Source organism: Arvicanthis niloticus, chromosome 15, assembly GCF_011762505.2.
Source record: "Arvicanthis niloticus isolate mArvNil1 chromosome 15, mArvNil1.pat.X, whole genome shotgun sequence".
Classification (NCBI taxonomy): Eukaryota; Metazoa; Chordata; class Mammalia; order Rodentia; family Muridae; genus Arvicanthis; species Arvicanthis niloticus.
This window is the reverse complement of record NC_047672.1, coordinates 4,208,414-4,228,289: the sequence shown is the minus strand read 5'-3', so window position 1 is coordinate 4,228,289 and position 19,876 is coordinate 4,208,414. Positions and strand designations below refer to the sequence as shown.

The 19,876-nt window shown below is 44.2% G+C and overlaps 1 protein-coding gene across 1 annotated transcript in view; it reads left to right on the top strand.

Moving 5' to 3' along the window:
* Positions 1-18,266, top strand: part of Cnpy1 (canopy FGF signaling regulator 1) — a 55,031-nt gene extending 36,765 nt beyond the window's left edge. The window contains exons 3-5 of the mRNA XM_076913281.1: positions 9,893-10,096; positions 11,759-11,855; positions 15,634-18,266. Of these exons, the coding sequence (XP_076769396.1) occupies positions 9,893-10,096; positions 11,759-11,855; positions 15,634-15,671 (339 nt within the window). The 3' untranslated portion in view covers positions 15,672-18,266. The remainder of the gene's footprint in view (positions 1-9,892; positions 10,097-11,758; positions 11,856-15,633) is intronic.
* Positions 18,267-19,876: the final 1,610 nt, after the last annotated feature.

The following is a 19,876-nucleotide window of genomic DNA, read 5'->3' as shown; positions in this document are numbered from 1 at the left end:
TGTGTGTGTGTGTGTGTGTGTGTGTGTGTGTGTGTCTGTCTGTCTGTCTGTCTGTCTGTCTATGTCTCAGCACACACTTGCCACAGCACACATAAGGAAGTCAAAGACCTCTGTTTTCTCCTTCTACACTGTGGGTCTAGAGGATTGAACTCATGTCCTTAGGCTTGGCAGCAAGCACCTTCACCCATTGAGCCACCTTGCCCGGCCATGAGCTTAACCTCACAGAGTGCTCTGCTAACACATTTGCAGACTGTGGACTGACACAAGTGTCTGGCTCACTGCTTCCCCGTGGGATGCAGAACGGAGTCGTGGAGTCACAGCCCTGGAAGGAGCAGGTTGCTGCCTTGGATGTTGATGTTTTGAGTGGATTTTCCCCCCATGTCTGGATCCCATCGCTGGAGTAAACACATGTGTTTCACTAAGTTCTTGGGCGGTGAAGACATTAAGACATTGACTGTGTGGCTCAAATACTAACGGCTCCAGAGGAGGTGAACCACAAGGTCAGAAGGGCGGCGGTGGCACACGCCTTTAATCCCAGCACTTGGGAGGCAGAGACAGGCGGATTTCTGAGTTCAAGGCCAGCCTGGTCTACAGAGTGAGTTCCAGGACAGCCAGGGCTACACAGAGAAACCCTGTCTCAGAAAACGGAAAAAAAAAAAAAAAAAAAAAAAAAAAAAAAAGAAAGAAAGAAAGAAAGAAAAAAAAAACCAAGGTCAGAAGTTATTTAATGAGGACAGAATGGGTTTACTTTTGTTGGGGACACAGACATAGACTGGGTTTGTCCCTGTTGATTTTTTTTTTCCTTTGCTTGTTTGTTTGTTTTTGAGATAAGTTCTCATTATGTAGCCTTGGCTGGCCTGGAAATCACTAGGTAGATCAGGTTGGCCTTGAATGAATAGAGGTTTGCCTTCCTCTGTCTCCCTCGTGCTGAGATCTAAGATGTGTGCCTTATGTTTCACACTCATGCTACACCCGAGGAGATGTTCCCTAGTATAAGAGAGCCAAGAAAATCCACATAGTCCGCCGACCGGACCCCAAGGGGCTCACCTACCCTTTTCTGTTTGCGGCTGAACCATCTCATCATGACCTGGTATTTCTGAGACAAACTTCTGAGTTAGGAAGGAGCACAGCAACCTAACATTAAACATCAAACCCATGTCTCAACTCCAGTCTGGAAGGACCAAGTCTGCTGAGAAGTCTTTTTCAAAGACAGTAGGGAGGCACAGTCAGGAGGGCATCTCAGCCCAGCACATGTCCCCTGAGTGGTCCCTGAAAGACCCCAGACACTTGAAGGAGGAAAGAATGAAGTTAAGAAAGAGCCAATGTGCTGAGCAGTGTTCTGTAACAGCACAAGGGATGTCACAACACAACAGGCTCAGGGCTCTATCTGAGACTCTTCCTCCAACCCCTGCTTCTGCTTCCTGTCGCATCAGTGAACATCTCAGTCTACTTGTGTTTGCCTTACTGAGGGTGGAACCCACGCCCTGCCTCATCCAGGCACTTGCTACACCCAAGGTCTGCGAACTTTAAAATTAATTATTATCGTATATTCGTGTCCACATTTGCACATGATGTGTATGTGAATGGGACACACATGTCCCATAGTGTACAGGTAGAGATCAAAGGACAACTTTCAGGAGTCACTTCTCTCTCTTTACCATGAGACTGAGATCCAGCTCAGGCTTTGGTTTCCGCTGCGAGTGCAAACCATCTAAGCCATCTTGCCACCCTAAGCTCTTTGTTCTTGATTTTGGCCACCTCACTGTTGCTATGATGAGGTGGCAAAATCATGAAATAGTAGGGTTTCTGGCACTCTGTAGGGGTCCCAGAACACACTTGGAGAGCTAGTGATTGCCACCTCCCAGAATCTCTCACACCAGGAGACGCTGGAGAGGGAGAAGTGAGAGCTTTGGGGCACAGGGGTACCTGTGTGCTGACTAGAGCTCACCCACAGCTGTGCTTGTCAACATGATGAGAATGACGGTCCCTCCCTTTGTCTTTGATGAATACAGAGGCACCCCATCTCCTAAAATTTGTGTCATTGAAGTGTGTAAATTCTGAGGCAGTCTGCCCCTCTAGAAGAGAATAACAACAGCCCATTTTTGTCAGTATGCCTGGTCTACTCAAACACAGAATGGTGTTGCGATGGCCCCGTTGACCCAAAAGGATGCTGGGAGGCCAAAGGTCACTGGCAGCCTTACCCACAGTCAGGTAAGAATAGTCTGACTAGACGCTTGTATTTCAGCCATTTTCAACAAGGCTCCTTCCCCACCAGGTTACCCTGAGGATCTCGGGAGGCAGAGCTTCACTGGGCAGGTGGCACCTTCCTTAGGACTTGGCCTGGACAGCTGTCTCTGCCTTTGGGATCTCTATAACCTAAGTTCAGTGTGTTGGGCTTGCACTGTAGCCAGCAAAGTGGGAGCTGAGCCTTCAGGATCCATGTGTATTAGCTAGGTCCCCATGACAAAGTCTCACAGATGATATACTAGTCAGTTTTCCTGAGGTTGAAGTCAGAGTTGAGGGAGTCCAGGGGTCTAGTGCCTCTGGTCATTCTGGCTTATGGATGCTCTGTTCTCTGTATGTCATCCTTCTGTGTATCTGTGTCTGAATTACCTCCTCTGTTTTATTTTTATTTTTTGAGATAGGGTCTCACTTTGTAGCCTTGGGTGGCCTGGAACTCACTATATAGGTCATGCTGGTTTCCAGCTTCTGCCTGAGATTAAAGGTGTGTGCCACCACAACTGGCTGTAATCTCCTCTTCTTATAAGGAAACATACATGCACAGTGAAAAAGCCCCCCCCCCAAAAAAATAATATCACTTAACCTTGATTCTCTCTTCCAAGAGCCTATTTATAGACGTGTCATTTATAGAAGGTCCCGCAGGCAAGAGTTTGGGAGAACACCATTCAGCCTTCACCCATGCCCCACCCTGCCTGCTAATGTGGGCATGACAAGAAACAGATGCTGCTGCAGTTGGTTCAGAAACAGAACTCCAGGACACTGGGTAGTATCCAGAAAGCAAGGAGCCACAGCAGCGTAGGAGTGTTGTCAGGGCAGAGGGAACTGCAGCCAGGTTGTCTTCCTGGGAGAGACGCTCCAGAGGCAGACATGGCTGGCCACACTGGGGGCTGAACAGGAGAGTGCCCCGACAGCCATGGCTTCAAGGTAGGTCACAGCTTCAATCAGTTCACAGCAAACCCTAGAGGTGTCTCTGAGATCTGGTGTAGGTGTGAACTTTACTCTCCTTATTTGTTTTACCCCTCTGATCCTTTTGGATTTTTAAAAAGAAATAGAATGCAAGTGTTATCCTTTGTATTGAGAAATGTTTTTAAAGAAAGCTGTCTCAGATAGGCACAGTAGGTACAACCATATGGAAGCCCTTGGGAGCCTGAGGATAAAAGATAAAAATAGAGAGATGGTAGATGAGATTAGATAGATCGGTAGATAGATAGATAGATAGATAGATAGATAGATAGATAGATGATAGATAGATGATAGATAGATAGATAGATGATAGATAGATACATAGATAGATGATAGATAGATAGATAGATAGATAGATAGATAGATAGATAGATAGACAGGTGGAAAGAAGAACTTTCTGTGATCTCTGGGGATCATCATCATTCCCAGATGGCTGGCCTTTGGAAGGAGGCTGGCTCCATTATCCTGTAGGAAGGTCTCAGTTCAGCCCAGTCTGAGCCCTTTTCACCCACTGCTTGTAGTTATGAAGATAGCTTGCCTAGAGGCAAGGTCATGTGGGTAGCCCAGGGAGTTGCTCAGCCTCTGCTCACCAAAACTCCTATCATGTGAAGGGGATAAGGGCTCAAGCCAGTGACCTGAATTCAGAAGCTCTGTTGTCCCTAGATTCTTTGAACAGGGAAATGAATGATGCAGGAATACATCAGAGAGGTGTGTAAGGCCTGTGCCAACTCTCCAGGGTGCCCTCAGGCTCAGCTGGGGGTGGGGCTAGGAGCTAGCCACTCATTCACAGAACACAAGCTTGTTCTTATGCTATGAAAGAGCCCCATGAGCTGGGGGCTTTAGACAGGAATGGGGGTACGGAGGCTAGGTGATCAGGGACTCTCATGAGAGACTCCAGTAGTCTCATGAGGGATGGCAGCCCAGTAGACATTCTGCCTGCAGTTGTCACTAGCCCCACCCAGAAGCCAGCCACAGAATGCCTTCAGGTTTATTGTCAGCTAAGAGGCCAGTTGGTGGTCTCTGCATAATTTGTCTGTGTATGTGTGTGTGCAAGTGTCTGTGTGTGTGCAAAATGTGTGTATGTTTTTATGTGTGCACGTGTTGGCTGTGTCTGAGTAACTGTATATGGATGTGTAACATGTCTACATGTGTGTGAAAGCATGTCTGTAAATTTGGGAATAGATGTTTGTGTGTGCTTTCCCTCTGTGGAGATGATACATCTTAACTTGTTACTCAGGTCCCAGACTATCTTCCCCTTAGACTTAACAGGTTTCACTGGACAATCTCACCATGTCCTTGTCACATGCCCATGGCATGGAAACGTGGTCCACAAAGTAGCTGTGGACCATGTTTGGCTTGACTGGCTCAGCAGATGGCTTAGGCAGCCACTGAGAGGTCTGCAGTGACACTGAAAGGCAAGGCTGGGTTGGAAGGAATCTGCAAGCTGAGGGGGCAGCAATAGTACTTGGCAATGTTGGGCAGCCACACATAGACATGGCCATGTTACCACCATCCATTGCCCACTGGGAACATAGCGTAGTTAAAACATTTTATTTCAGTGTTAACTTAGAATCACAAAGAGTCTTTAGGAAAATATGCATTCGGGGCTGGAAATGAAGGATGGCTCAGCAGTCAACAGCACTGAATGCTCTTTCACAGGGCTAGGTTCATTTTCCAGGACCCACATGGCAGCTCATAATTTTGCCCTCTGCAGGCACACATGTGGTACACAGACATGCATATACCCATACATATAAAATAAAACAGTAATTTTTAAAATTTTGTATTTGAGAAATGCATTTGTCTGCAGTATAGATAAGGCCCAGTAATTGTTTGGTGAATGAATAAGCAAATACTTTTTATTTTTATTTAAATTTTGATCTTTGGAGACCGAGGACTGTAGCTCAGGCTGCTCAGAAACTTACTATTTAGCTCAGGCTGGTCTCCAACTTTGCTCAGCCTTAAGTAAACAGTTTTGTCTTCCTCTGGTCCTCAACTGGGCACTGTGGCTTTCTCCTAGCAGGGATCTTCACTGCTAGGTACAGGGCAAAGCTGAGCACAAAGGGTCCTGAAAAATGAACCCAGCCCTGTGAAAGAACATTCAGTGTTGTTGACTGCTGAGCCATCCTTCATTTCCAGCCCCAAATGCATATTTTCCTAAAGACTCTTTGTGACTGTGTACCTGGCTTCCAGGACCTCACATAGCTTGGAAACTGGCCCTGTTTTTTACATGGGTAACTGTGCATATCATTTTTTGTCATATGTTCAAAACTTAATAGGTTTTAAAAAGTAGCAGAGTATTTTTGAATGAGAAACCTAATAACAGTGCCAATTTAGTACTTGATAGTGAGAAAAGGATACATACTTTTGTAACTGTAGAAATCAAGTTGAGTCAGGTGGCTGCCTCCATTCAGAGATCATCGGGGCTGTTCCACAATATGAGTTTTTAGAATTCTCTTTTGCCACTGTTAAGTTGAAGATAACTTCAATAATAATAATAATAATAATAATAATAATAATAATAATAATAATAATAAATGTGGCTGGCATCTGGGAGAAAGTCCCTAAATCACAGCGTTCTCATTTTGCTACTATTTTTCAACTTTCTAAGAACGCATGTTACTGATAGGTAACCTCATACTCCAATGACAAGGACAGAAAATACTTGCAAAGATAGTCTTTCAAATCAGAAAGGCTTGCTTCCGTTATTCAGATTGTAAGATATGGTTTTTCTTTAAAGGAAAGGATACTGTAGTGACTGCCGAGCCTGTGTAGCTCAGACCTACCTGTACCAACAGGAAGTTTGTGGAATCTTGAAACACCAGTAATGAGAATTTTGCACTGCTCCAGCTGCTTTCTAAATATAGTACCAGAAAAAGTTTCTTATTGGTTTGGTTCAGAAGTGACTAATTTTTTCCCCTGCTATGTATGATACTGGAAATCCATCAACTTTTATTACTTCTAATCAAAATGATTTCCTTTAGAATAGTAATCATAATGACTTATAAAACCAAACAGTAGATGCAATTTGCATATTAAATGAAGGAGTGTTATACAACAAACTCATAGCAGTCAATTAGCACACAGGCTAATTGTATGTTTCGTCAGCCTACAAGAATTTCTGAATCCAAGCCTAAGTGAGGTAAGGGGCTGTAACTTTTCTAATCTAAATAGTAACTTTTAACTAGTATCAGTGATGACTCCACATTCTTTTCAAATGGACCGTTACCTGTTAAACTGTAGCCAATATTTGCTGTAAAGACACACTAATAATTGCAACATTAACCATCCCTCAAGAAAGGAAAATCTTTGCAACAATATGAAATTATCAGCCACTAAGCAGGTTAAATGCCACCTTCCTGTCTGAAGGAAAAGTACAAAACAACCATGAAGATGAATGAAGTTTATTGGCGGCTGTCAGGCTGTGATGGCGAAGAGGAACCCATCACAACCAGTGTCTACACGTCCATTGTGCTGTGACATAATTGTATTCCTGCCTGGTTGTGATAGCTATCAAGCAAGAAATTTGCTACAAGATTAACAGAGACACAGTAATGAAAAAACATGGAGCATGCTGTAATTGGCTGTTACTAAAGTGTAGTCATAGTGGTTTGTAACGAACTCCCTAGCTGCAGACTCGTGGACAAAGCCAAACCAAAAATTTCGGGTACTTTCCTTCACTTTCTAAGTTGTTGTCTGGGTATCTCCCACCCCAGTTCCCCTGGCTCACTTCACAAGCCAGTGGTCAGGAGAAGCCTAAGGGGGCGGCGGGTAGGGGGGTGGGGGGTGAATACTGCATATGCTACATGTGATTTAGAGGTGTAGGAGGGCTTCAAAACTGGGAGATGCTGGGTTTACTTTGATTGTGGTTCCCCAGAATAGTGAGGAAAAGATCCCAGATCACTTTTACATTTCTAATATGCTATAGGAGTTCTGTAAAACAGGAAGAAAACTGTTCCAGAAGCATGAACCGGTTCTCTACCGACACAGCAGCGGTGATGGCGGCCTGTTCCATTCATATTTTAATGAGGCCAGTATCTCTGAGACAGTCCTTGCCCATGGAGGCGAGGTTCCTGGAAGATCACAAAGGGAGTCGCTTTATTGACAAGTCCTATTCAAAACCTTCACTGTGTACAAAGAAAGACTTGGTTCTTATTCCACTTGTCTCACTACTTACTGCACTCTTAGAATCCGAACAATCGAGGGGTGGGGGGGGGGGGAATTATTCTATGAACAGTCTTTAAATATAGCAAAGGTGGTTCAGCTGAGTACAGTCATATTAATGTAATGTTAGTACACATATAAAAAACTGCGATGAGAAACATCTTTTAAAAATATTTTCTGAATACACGATGCTCGGGGATTTTAAGATCAAAATTTGGTGAAATGACCTCAGCAGCATCACGTTGTGAGGGCTCCCTTTCCCTTTCCCTTTCCAGAGATGCTTATCTAGTGTCCTGTAAGCCTTCGGCAGCAACTGCGCCTGATTTTAAAGACTCCTGCAAAAGGCTAGCTAGCTAACGCCATTCAAAAGCTGTCAGTCTTCAGACTTAAAAAAAAAAAAAAAAAAAAAAAGGCAAAACAAAATCTGTAGAAATTCACACACACACACACACACACACACACACACACACACGCATACTCACATCTATTTGTGCTAAAACAAAGCACACTGCATCCCTATCCAAAGGTGTGAGGTTCTACTTTAAAACAAGATGGTTTTAAAGTGAAGGACTGTTTTCAAAAAGTGCAACCCAGAAGATTTTTTTTTTAAGTAAAAGCTTTCAAAAGTAATGTTTCATGATTTTGCCTCAAACTTAGAAGGCTCAGCAGTCTTCTGCACACAGCTCTGAGTATTAGGTCAACTTGAAAAGGGAAGAAAAACAGAACAGTTTCTAGGGAGGAGAAGAAACCTTAGTGTGTGAGGACATTCTTGACTTGGTAACCGGACTGGTCTTCCCAAGGCCCTCTTTCTTATGCCTAGGCCCTCCCACCCAGGGCCCTGCCCCCCACCCCCACGTAGCCAGTTTGCTTTTTTTAATGGGTGAGGGAAGGAGAGAGTGAATTTCCTAGTTGCTATTAGGTTTTTCATGAACGGCCCTACTTTCGCTGTGACTTAAAATCCTGCTTTGTGGACAACTATGAACTGACACTATGAACGTAACAACTATGACAACTATGAACGTAACAGTTAAGGCAAGTTGCTCAACACTCAGGCATTCCAGAAAACGCGGGCCCTCGTTGTGTTAAAGGCCTGCTTTGAGTCTTTCACGTAAGAGCTCCCCTTTGCGATCTCGCGCCTTTCCCAGTGGTCTCTGGGACTTTACCAGAGTCTATCAGCTATCCGAATTTGAGTTGTGTCAGGAAATCTGTGAATTTCTTCTTTGCAACTTATAAAGTTTCAAAAGCACAAATAAAAATGCCATTTGTGTTTGAAAGTGGCATTGTAGAATCTTGGTTTTTCAACTGTTGCTATTTATTTATTTTTAATTTAGTGAATTTGGAAAAAAGAACTTGACACCTGCGGTGGAGTGTTCTCATTCTAGTTCGCAGACGCATTTAATTAATTGCTCTCGTGAAGCCAGGGCCTTGAGAGTTCCCGGTGGCCTGAGGTTCGCCTGGGCCGCAGCAGGTGCGGGGCGGTGACCGGGCGCGGTCCTCGCGCTCTGTCCCAGCGCTCCCCGTAAAGTACGCGCCTGGGGTCGGTTCCTGGTGGAGGCTGGGGGCGGCGGCGATCTGGGGGTGTTCCTCGAGGACTCCGCCGCCTGCGCTTTCATATTAATTGCGGATCGACTTTGCAGCCAGATGGCGGGGAAGCGCCGGGACCCTTTGTGCGCCCCGAGCGCGCCAGTGAATGTCGCGCAGTCGTTGGCACCGGAAGGGTTCACACTGCGTGTGAAAGGGGACAAAGGGGGCTGGATATATCAACACTGCAGAAACCGAGTTCATTTGTCATGCAACCCCTTTCAGCGCAGTTGTCATGCAAACTTCCTTCTTTGATCAGCAGAGGGTGGAGAGAGAGAAAGCGCGCAAAGCTGCGGGCCCGGCCGGGCGCCCTTGGCGGCTCCACGCCCCTTCCGGAAGGAGCCGCGGGGACCCGGCCTCCTGCACCTTGACCCGTCTAGACGCCGCACGAGGTTTTGTCTCGGTTTCCAAGGGCGCGGGGTGCTCTTTGACCTGCGCCCGGGGCGGAGGTGGTGGCACAGAGCCCAGCACACCCCGGCAGGTCCCGGAGAGAGAGGGGCGCCCGGGACCCGCGCCAGCTGTTCTGAGAGCAAGCCGGGGCCAATGAGGGGTGCCCCGGGCTCCGTTGCCCATGACCACCTCAGCGTGGACCCCGCATAGCCTCCTCGAGAAGTCCGGAAGGCGAGGGGGGCAGTGCGACGCGGGAAGTGTGGCTTCCCCACCGAACTGATGCGCTCTGGACTCTCCCCTCTCCTCCCATTTTCTGTGCTTCAGCCTCTACTCAACAACTTTTAAAAATGATATCTACAAGTACCGCTTCTAGATTTTTTTTTTTCTCTTACTATCCACTGTCAAACACGTTATTTCTCGCTAGAATTTAAGCTCGCTTTAAGCTGCATAAAGAACGATGCGGCGGCTTCCACTGGGAAGCCGTCCTTTCACTTGTTCTTGGGACCCGCGTGGGCGTGGGCAAGTGTCCTGGCTGGTTCTGTTCTTCTTGTAGGTTCCCCTGGCCCAGTCCGAGGCGTTCCTCATCGACCTTTTGGATAAAGTGTGTATGCGAATGAACGATTACCAGCTGGAGGACGACCCAGTGACCAAACAGAAGTATTTCAGGAGATATGCTCCGAGAAAGGGAGACAAAATATACAAAGAATATAAAAAGTTCTTCTTTTATTCCGATGCCTTCAGACCTTTGAAATTCGCGGTAAGCCCCCTCTAAGAGCCTGCTGGTGTCCCCTTTTCCTGCCTGTAGTTACTCTTGAGTTCTTGATGAGCAGTGGGCAGTCGGGCACGCTCACAAGCCCTGGTATCCTGTGCTGCCCTACTGCTTAAGTCTTCACTGAACACTTGGTGCCTTGGCTTGTGAGACACCTCAGGGATCGTGGCATGCTTCAGTCAGTGGGGAGGTTAAAGGGGGTTTTATGGAAGGCGCCTTGTGTCCCCTATCCTGGGGACACAAACACCATTTGCACATTGCTTGTCTGGGTATTCTGCTGAATATGGAGTGAGCTCAGCCTTTCTTGTTGCCTAAGGAAGCAAGGGTTGTGGTTTCTAGGCTGAAATCCGTATGGAGGCAACAAATATGTATAGAAAAATGTTGGAGCAGTGACCCCCAAATCCTTTCTCTCTCCCCTACAGGCTTCTCGGGGACAGTGTTTTCCTAGGGTTAATTCAAGTTTTGTAGCTCAGACTAGGCTACACCAAGGCTTGGGATCAAGAGCTAAAGCTGATTTTACAAAAAGTTGGCCCCTGTTCTGTCTTACTAGGGTGTGCCTTGCAAAAATACATTGCAATGTATTTTCCCTTAATGCTGTAGAATCACACAGTGATGGGCAGGCCTTGTTAAAAAAATTTATTAAGTTCACACAGTGGCCAAAATGTCAGGCGTGCTTCAGCCCCAACATGGGGCTGTAGCTGACATTTGGAGATTTCATTTTAATTAAAAACTGAGGGCAATGATTCAGGGCTAAAAGCCCCATGGAACCCGGATGCGGATGCAAGCATGTTTGTCTTTCACAGGTTTTAAATAAACACATTATAGTGGAATTTAAATATTTTTAAATGCCATTTTAAAATCTTAGAGTCTTGCTTAATGAACTTAGAGATGTCTCCAGTGGATGGCCATCAGTAAGTAACCTCACAATTCCAAAAAAGGCTGCCTGGGAGTTCTTGAGAGATAACACTACACACAAAATTTAACACTTTCAGATAGCATGGTAACTTCGTACTTCCTCCTGCCTGAAGTGTCAGCTTGTTTTATTTTTTATTTGCTGTGGAAAGCAAGCCCAAGATTTGAACTTAGTTCCTAAAGGGTTTACAGAGAAACTTCCTTTGACCAGCAAGGCACTCACAGTTCTCTGCAGCTAGCCTGCCAGGTGCTATGTTATGAAGACAGAGGAGCCTCGGTTGTTTCAACTTTTCAAACCACAAAGTGGATTACTACCTTCAGTTGGAAGGGAACTGGTTTAAACGTTTCTAGGAAAAGTGGTCTTTAAAATGCTGAAGCACAGGAAAGAAAAGCTTTCTGTTACTTCCTGCCTGCCGCACTCCAGACTTTAGGAAAACAGCCATTTTCTTTCCTCCTCCTCCTCCTCCTCCTCCTCCTCCTCCTCCTCCTCCTCCTCCTCCTCCTCCTCCTCCTCCAACACAGTAATCGGTTAGTTAAATCTCAGGAAAATGATACAATTAGCATTCCTGGACGAAGGTTACTCTTAGGATGTATCAAACCAAAAGGGCCAAAGAAAATGGACCTCCTTGGTTACATGCTTTCCTGTGTTCAGCTACTAAAATGTCAGCTAAGTCTGTGCTAATAAGGGGCCCTGCCCATGTGTCTCTGCTCACACGTGTTGCTATTGTGTTTCTGCAGTGCGAAGCCATCATTGAAAAGTATGAGGATGAGATATTCGCACTGATCGCCCAGGAGGCACACCATCTAGCTGATATGCTGTGCAGTGAAAAATCAGGTACTGTGTCTGATGTAACACGTGCTCCCAGCCTCGCTTGCCGCCTCTCACTCAGCCTTGCATAGTTCATCTACAGGTTAGCCTGGCTATCTCACTGCCAGCCTGGCTCTAACACAGGCTTCTGGGGACCTGTCCCCTGTACCAGAAAGGAGAGCTACAGAAGCTGACTCCAGAGCCTTCCCTGATGACTTTTCTTCTCTGTTTTTGTTTTGTTTTGTTTTTTTCAAAGAATTTAGGCTTGACTTTACCACTTTTTTTCAGAGCTGGGTGACCCCAAAGCCATAGACGTTAGATTTTTATACCCTGGTCCAGGAAGGAATGAGTCTTTCATAGCTTTCAAGTATTTGTCCTAACAACAGAAGGTGGGATTTTTATTTTGAAAGAATAGTCATTAAGTTTGTTGCTTGTTTGGGTTGGGGGTTATTTGGATTTTTCCAGGTTCTTTTCCCCTGAGTATCTTCATCTAAAATGGTTTTTTTTCCTGTCCTAACACGTTTGAATAATACTTGTTTAATATTTTTTTGGTACATGTATGCCCACTTAGAAGCTAGGAAAATAATGAACAGAAGCCTGTGACTACTAGCTAGCCCCTCCTTGGTGGGCTTGAGCACACCTCTGCTCTATTTTCACACATATTTCTACAGAGATAAGAATGGGCTGAGTCTGTTGAGCAGGGTTTCTCAGACATCTTTAAGACAATGAATGTGTTTACATGAAGACAGTGGTTTAACCCAGTGTAGTGCTCTGGAAGCCACGCACATGCTTGAGGTCAAATTCAGCAGAGTATACACAAGCCAACGACACATCAAATATGGTGCTCAAGTCGTTAAAGGGATATTACTGTGTTGCTTGTAGCTACTTATTGATGGCGTTAGAAGTTTCTCGATAAGAGGGCCACAAACCCTCTAACAAGATAATTCAAGTTTTCTTACTCTGAGTAGACAATAAGGTTGCTTTCTATTTAAAATTCCATTCCTCTGGGAGCTTGCAGAAAAATTCAGGAAAATGACAGAGAAAATTGTTTAAAAGCCTGAGATGTTTTATATAGTTATTTAATTACAGAACTGTGACGTTCACATAAGTTCATAGCCATACTTCCCAAAGAAAGGCTTTTTGAGGTATTTCAATCAGTTCTGCTGAGATGTGTGTCAGATATTAATATATATATGATGGGCAGGGTTTTAAATCTGTCTGCTAGTCTTCCTTGTAGACACATGAACCAGCCATAGTCACCTGTGATAGACACCATAGATGACCACATGAACACCCAAGCATTCCAGAAAGACCTGAGGGGGTGTTAGCCTCTGTCTCTGAGGGTCACTGTCTCTCAGTTCAGCTTCTTGGGGAGGACTGTTCTCAGTTCAGCACTATGACTCAGTTTCAGTAATGTTAGCACCCTCTCTCCAGTTTCTGTATAAGTGTAGCTGGAAATAAAAATGGAAACTACAGCCCTGGAGAATAAACCGAAGAGCTGTGTAGAACTGCTAACGTGAAAGTGGGGACACTAGATAACTCTGCATTTCATTGCTTTTCAACTCCTCCTAGCAGCAGCTGGGCCATGCAGAGTCAACGGCAGTGCTGTGCCCCAGCATGGTGGACAGAACTCGCTCAGGCTCTGCTCCTTCACAAAGCTTGTGATCGACACAGTAGCTTATGTGTAAATCAAAAACTGGAGGCAAATTGCTGTTTAACAGAGACCAAGCTCTCTGACCTAAATTATTGCCAGGAAAAAAAAATTAAAATAAAAACCCAATGATACCAGACAAATTTCTAGTTCTAGAAATGTGTATTCTCTAAATAATTTTGTCTCCCTAAAACCAATCGGTGAATGTTTTCTCTATTCTCAAGATAGCATCTTGTATGTAACATATATTTATGAAGTAGTTATTTATGAAATAGTTATTGGTTAATATACAATTACCTGTATCTTACCTCCAATACACATACACACACAGAGAGAGAGAGAGAGAGAGAGAGAGAGAGAGAGAGAGAGAGAGAGAGAGAGAGCGCAGAGGAGAAGAGAAAGAGAGCACTAACCTGGGCCACATGGGCTCTATTAAGAAAACCAAATTAACAAATAAATTCAATGACTGGAAGAGTACCAAAGGCTTACTACTCCTGTGACTTAACACGGGATGGCTTCAGACACCCATGGCATGAAATGTGACTCTTATGTCACAGAAAAACTCTTGGTGCCTTGATGTGTCATCTACAACACAGTACAGTGGCCTTTCTACCAGAGCAGGGTACCAGCTGGATTTTAGAGATTCAGCGTGTCTTATGTTACATTACAGCTTTGCTGCTGCCTTATCTCAGCAATGTAAACTGTGTCTCAGGGCTGTGTGCTGTATATGTGTGTGTGCGGTATATAGGGGTAAGTTGCAATCCTGAGAACTGGGGGAGTGCTTGTCTATTAGTCACAGGGAGATAAATAATTATTTAGAAAATAGATTTTTTTTATAACTACAGATTTTCTGGACACTTACTTTCCATATTTAACAAACACACTTTATATATGAGTTTTTCTTTTTCCCCGCTTTGTCTAGCTTGTCTTCCTTTCTTTGTAGCAGAGCAGATGAGGCCAGTCTGGCTCTTCAACACACCAAGGCTCAGCCATTCACCCTGATGCTCAGATATAAATGGGGAATGCTGGAGAGGACCCATCTATATCTCAGGGTGGCCATGTTTGAATTATGAAGTGCAATAGCAGGGAGACTCTCATAAACACTGCTGTCATCTGATGGGTGGGCACTGCCTGAATCTGTGGGTACCACTGTGGTGTCATGCACTAGGCAGAAGGACCACTGAGCACACTCTACTCATGGTATATGGTAGGAGAGTGAGGCTATTCTCATTTCTTTTTCATAGACAAAAGAAAAGGGGGAGGGAGAAGTAACTTCACAAGGTTTTCCCATGGTATCTTCTGTGGCAACCCGAGCACCTCCAGAGAGTCATGTTGATATCTTAAATCAAAATGACTAAAACATGATATAATATAGATTGTGACTCAAAAAATACAACTGTGTCCATAAAGGTGGAGGGCATGAGGCTGTGGACTGTGAGTAGTTACACTGTATCCTAGAGATGTAAGGGTCTATTTGCAAACATAAATGAATACATTCTATATTGATTACCCTGTTCTAATATCCAATCATAACCTTTAGAAACATATTAAGAGAACTCCTGGTGTAAGATAGCAAATATCTAGAAATGGCTAGCTGACATTTAAGTGAGCGAGAATCTTCAGTTTTGTCTGACTTCTCAACCCAAGAGGGTAGGTATAGACTCTAACACATAAAGGACTACGTAGCTAACAGCCTTTCTTAAATAGAACTGCTACCCTTGCTTTCAACAGGAAAGCAATGTGAATTAAAGTAGCTAGTGCCTCCCGAGTTCCCCACTGGCATCCACACCCATTCTGATTGTGAAATGCCCTGCATACATCTCCCTTAATGCTCCCAATTGGGGAGGGGTAGTGGCTGCACACCCTATTGGGACAAATGCTCCCAATCCTGTGGAGGCCTGGAATGATGCTTGTTCAAAAAAGACTGGAAGATGGGATGAGAATAGTAGGGTTGGCCCATGAATCGTTCTGGAAACTGGGCTTGGGATCCAGGCAGGTGTTGAAAATGTGTTTCTTTCTAATTTTCCACGTATTTACATTTTTTAATAAGAAAATCTTTAAAACATGCTGCTGCCGGCATGGGCTTTCTGTGGAGAGAAAATGGCTCAGTGGCCTGGGATTTACTGGTTAGTGACACCATTACTCTTTCTCCAGATCTGTGTGGCACTCCTACCAACAGTCCTGAACCCTAGGTGTGAGAGTGGAGTCAGCCCGACAGGTCACTGTGCGCCTCCACATCGTGTGACTGCCGAGATAAGGAAACTCATCCCCCATCTGCTGTACTTGTCTCATGCGTGATATTGGTTTGAAAATCTCTTGCTTGGCATTGTGACAACCCCCAAGTCTTCTCTAGGTGAAGAGAAGTTTATAAAACAGATCACCCCTTTGCATATTTGGACAGAAGCTGGGTTGGCAATAGAGCATTAAATCTGGCCGTGGGAAAAGGGTGAAGCTATTTCTTGAAGTCAGTAAAGAATTAAGGGTGGGTCCAAGCAAATGTGCCTGACACGTCCATACATGGTTTGCAGTTTCAGAAGAACTCAGTTTGATTTCTCAAATTCTTGATCAGCCACAAATTCAAGGCATTTGGTTGCAACTAATACCATGGGTTGGTTATTCTGGAAGGTTCTGTGTGGTGCTTTTAAAGCCACCCCTCTCAATCAGGAATGGGACTTACAGATCTGGAAACTCTTAAAATTTAGAACTTTACCCCTAAGATTCAATAGAACAGATAAAAGAGTGAATACTTCTCACAGTGGATTGGCCATCACATCAGGGTTTCCTGGCCTTGCCCCAAGCTCAGGGTATTGCATATTGGGTTTCTAAAGATGCAGCACTAAACATATTTTTTTTTGTCTTGCTTGAATCTCTCTTGGTTCGTTTTTTTTTTTTTTTCTCACTGATCACAGTGTCTAGATTTTCCTACAGGCTGATTTGTCTCTCTTCTATGGGACTTTTATTTATGTATTTATATTTGGATGTGGAGGGAAATTCACCTTTACCACACTTACTGTAACAAAATGTAATAACAGTTTCTCCTGGGTGTTCTCATTGTCTCTGCTAAATTTGCATTCAGTGGAATTGAACTTTAATTATTCAGCATGTGTGGGTACAGGTTACATCTGTTTAATTAAAGAAATTGTCATTGAAACTTGCAGGAGTAATAGGCAAACATTTTACCAGAAGAGCTAAAATGGTTGTTTATTAAACCATCCAGAAATGACACTATTTAGGTCATGCATTGGGCTCCTCGGCCAGATATAATATAATATATATATTCTTATATTTGCAAAATTTTACAAAAATAAAAGGAAGAGATTTCTATTTTTTCCTTCCCCTTAGTCTTAACTCTTAATGTCACTTGTTTATCTGGGAATCTGAGGGAGTGTGTGCTTTTGCAATGTGTCTGTGGTAGTTGTATTGCAAGTCCTCTGTAACCCTGAGATTCTGTGCACCACACAGACAAGGAAGAAGAGATACAAGGACAGGTGAGGCCTCCCAGCAGGGAAGAAAAAAATTATTTAAAGCATATTCTGTGCTATAGTGGGAGATATCACAAAAAGAAAGAGGGGACCTGGTCCCTGTATCTTATTTCTGTAACCTGTAAGATTAACTCGGCATTTGAGGTAGGAAGTCTTTTTAGCATCGTCTTACTTGAGCTTTATTAGGAAATGTTCCATTTCTTCAGATTTGCCCTTATGGGAACAAGGCTGAGAAGGTGGACTGTGAGGAAACTTCCGGTTGTCAGGCTGCTTTTCACCTGCTGGGACCTTTGTGCTGATAGATCGTCAGACACTCGGCTTCCCAAATTGTTCTGGATTTCTCACCAACCAGGGCCTTAGATCTTACAGTGGTTTGGGTATCTCATGACTCATATTTTTTTGAAATTCTTTTCCATAGCAAGCTTGTTGGGCTTGTGTAAATGCCTATAGCTTACTGAGTGGCTGATTAAATCTTGGTTTGATTGAGAATTACCCGGAACCAGTCTCTCTGCTTACTTCCTGTAAGATGCCTGCTTTGCTGGGATGTAGCCATAGGAGAGAGAAGCTGTACTGGCTGCCATTCTCCCGACTTTAAAATGACCCCAAATAATACAAAGTAAGATGAAAAAACAGAGAGAACCACTCACCACTAAAAGCAAGCAAATGAAAGAAATCCCAAGCGGCAAGATGAAAATTAATAAAAATCAGTCTAGATCTGGGTCAAAAAAAATTAATAATAACACAATAACAACAACAGCATTAGAGTTCCTGGGAAGACAGGGTGAGTAATAAAAGTCAGGAGGAGGAAACCCGTGTGAGAGGCTGTGTTTCCATGATTGAGCCTGTATTCTCACAATCCACACGCCAAACTGGCCAAAACAACATGCTTATCTTCGCTCTGCAAGTTGCTATTTGCTAAGAACAAGCCAAGACTACTGAACCCATTTCACTAGAGAGTACAGAGGAGAACTGAGCCAAAGTCCCACCAGGAAACATCCACCTTTACTGAGACAAGTCCCAAGACACAGTCAAAGCAGGAGCTCTGACGAGTTCTCGGCTCCCGTTGTGTTAATCTTACACATAGTTCCATGTAACAACAACAACAAACGTTTAACTGTGTATCAGTCTCAACATTCAGATTATGGTAGGATATTGGGGGAAGTCAATCTTGTAAATGTTTGTCGGTCTGCTCTTAAACTTGATACAAACTTGTGAGCTAATCTTAGAAATGTAAAAGGCCAATCAATAGAATCATTCGGTATCTACATACAGTGAAGAACATTAAATTATTGCAATAAAACTATACTTGTAAGAAAAGAGACCAGTGTGGTTTTGTTATAACTTCCTGACTGCAATATAATTATCTTTATAAGTTAATTTGCTTTTAGACCAAGGAAAACAGTGAATAGAAAAGATCAAGTGCAACAAATGAAGCTGAAATATGGCTTGAGAATCATCTGGGCAAAGATGCAGTACATGGCATGGTCTCGCTGGAGTGCTTCCTGCCCTGTCCTAGACATGTGTGAGGCAGGGGTTACAGTTATGCTTTGTCATCGTCTGTCCTGTGGGAAAGGTGGTGGTCTTTGTGTAATGTTGGTTAATCTACTTCTTTCGCTTCTTCATCACTGGCAGGAGATTTGCCTTAGAAGGGCAAAGTGTGGAGACAGTCTTGCTCTTCTTCTGATTCTCTGAGAAAATCCAGAAGTGAGTGGAAGAATGGGTAGTGGATAGGTGCTTGGTAGATGAATGGATGGATGGCTCAGTGAGTGGGTAACTGGATGGTGGATGGATGGATGGATGGATGAATGGATGGGTAATTGGATGGATGGATGGATGGGTCAGTGGGTGGGTAACTGGATGGTGGATGGATGGATAGTTGGATGGATAGATGGGTCAGTGGGTGGGTAACTGGATGGTGGATGGATGGATGGATGGATGAGTGGGTGGGTAACTGGATGGTGGATGGATAAATAGGTGGGTGGGTGGGTGAGTTAAATGGACAGACACATAGGTCGGTGGGTAGATAGAAGGATGGATGGATTAGTGGGAGGGTGAGTAGATAAATGCATAAGTAGAAAGAAACTTAGATATACAGGTTAAAACACACAGAGAAATAAATAAAATTGGGAGAGGGGAAGCATATCTGGAGCTTTGATGACTCTAGAAAGATCCTGGAGAAATGGTATTTGGAAAGGTAAGTCCATGCAGAAAACACAACATTCCTATACTTCTCATCTTGAAGAAGTGGCTTCAAGATCATTTCAGAAAGAGAAAAATACTTTAAATTACAACAGAAATGATCCCATCTCAACAGTAAAATAACTGCAAAAATATCTTCAAATATTAACTTGCTAAAAAAACCAAAAGTTCTGTGGAAAGTAGATTCTTGTACTGTGCCAGGATCATGGGACACAGATCTAAAACATCCTATCAGATCTTTTGTGTCCTCCAAACACAGCACAAAACAGAAGCCTGACCAGAAAAGTAAATGGCACAGTGGATGGCCTTACTCCCTCCAGCCACTGAGTGGGAAAGAGCGGGGACCTGGGTGGTGCATATTTCTCCCAGAGAGCTGCTGAGGGGCTGAGGTGTTCTCTAGAGGAGGCTCCTCTCCCCGTGGTGAGGAATGAATGTCCAGTGCCAGCCAATTGAGCATGGCTAGGACTCAGATCCTGTAAGGCAAGTTAAACGATTGTTGCTAACTTTAAACGTCATGATAGCAAGGCTGGCACTTCAGGCAGCACAACGTACTCCTGGCATTTTCTGTGACGGTTTGCCTCAGCAGCTTCCAGAGTGAGTGGGGATTTCTCCACAGTGCATTGTCTGAAATCAGCCGATAAAGGGAGACTGTAATCCCAAAGTGACACTGCAGTAACAGATTTCAGTCACCAAGCTTGTGGGAGTCCTCACTATGG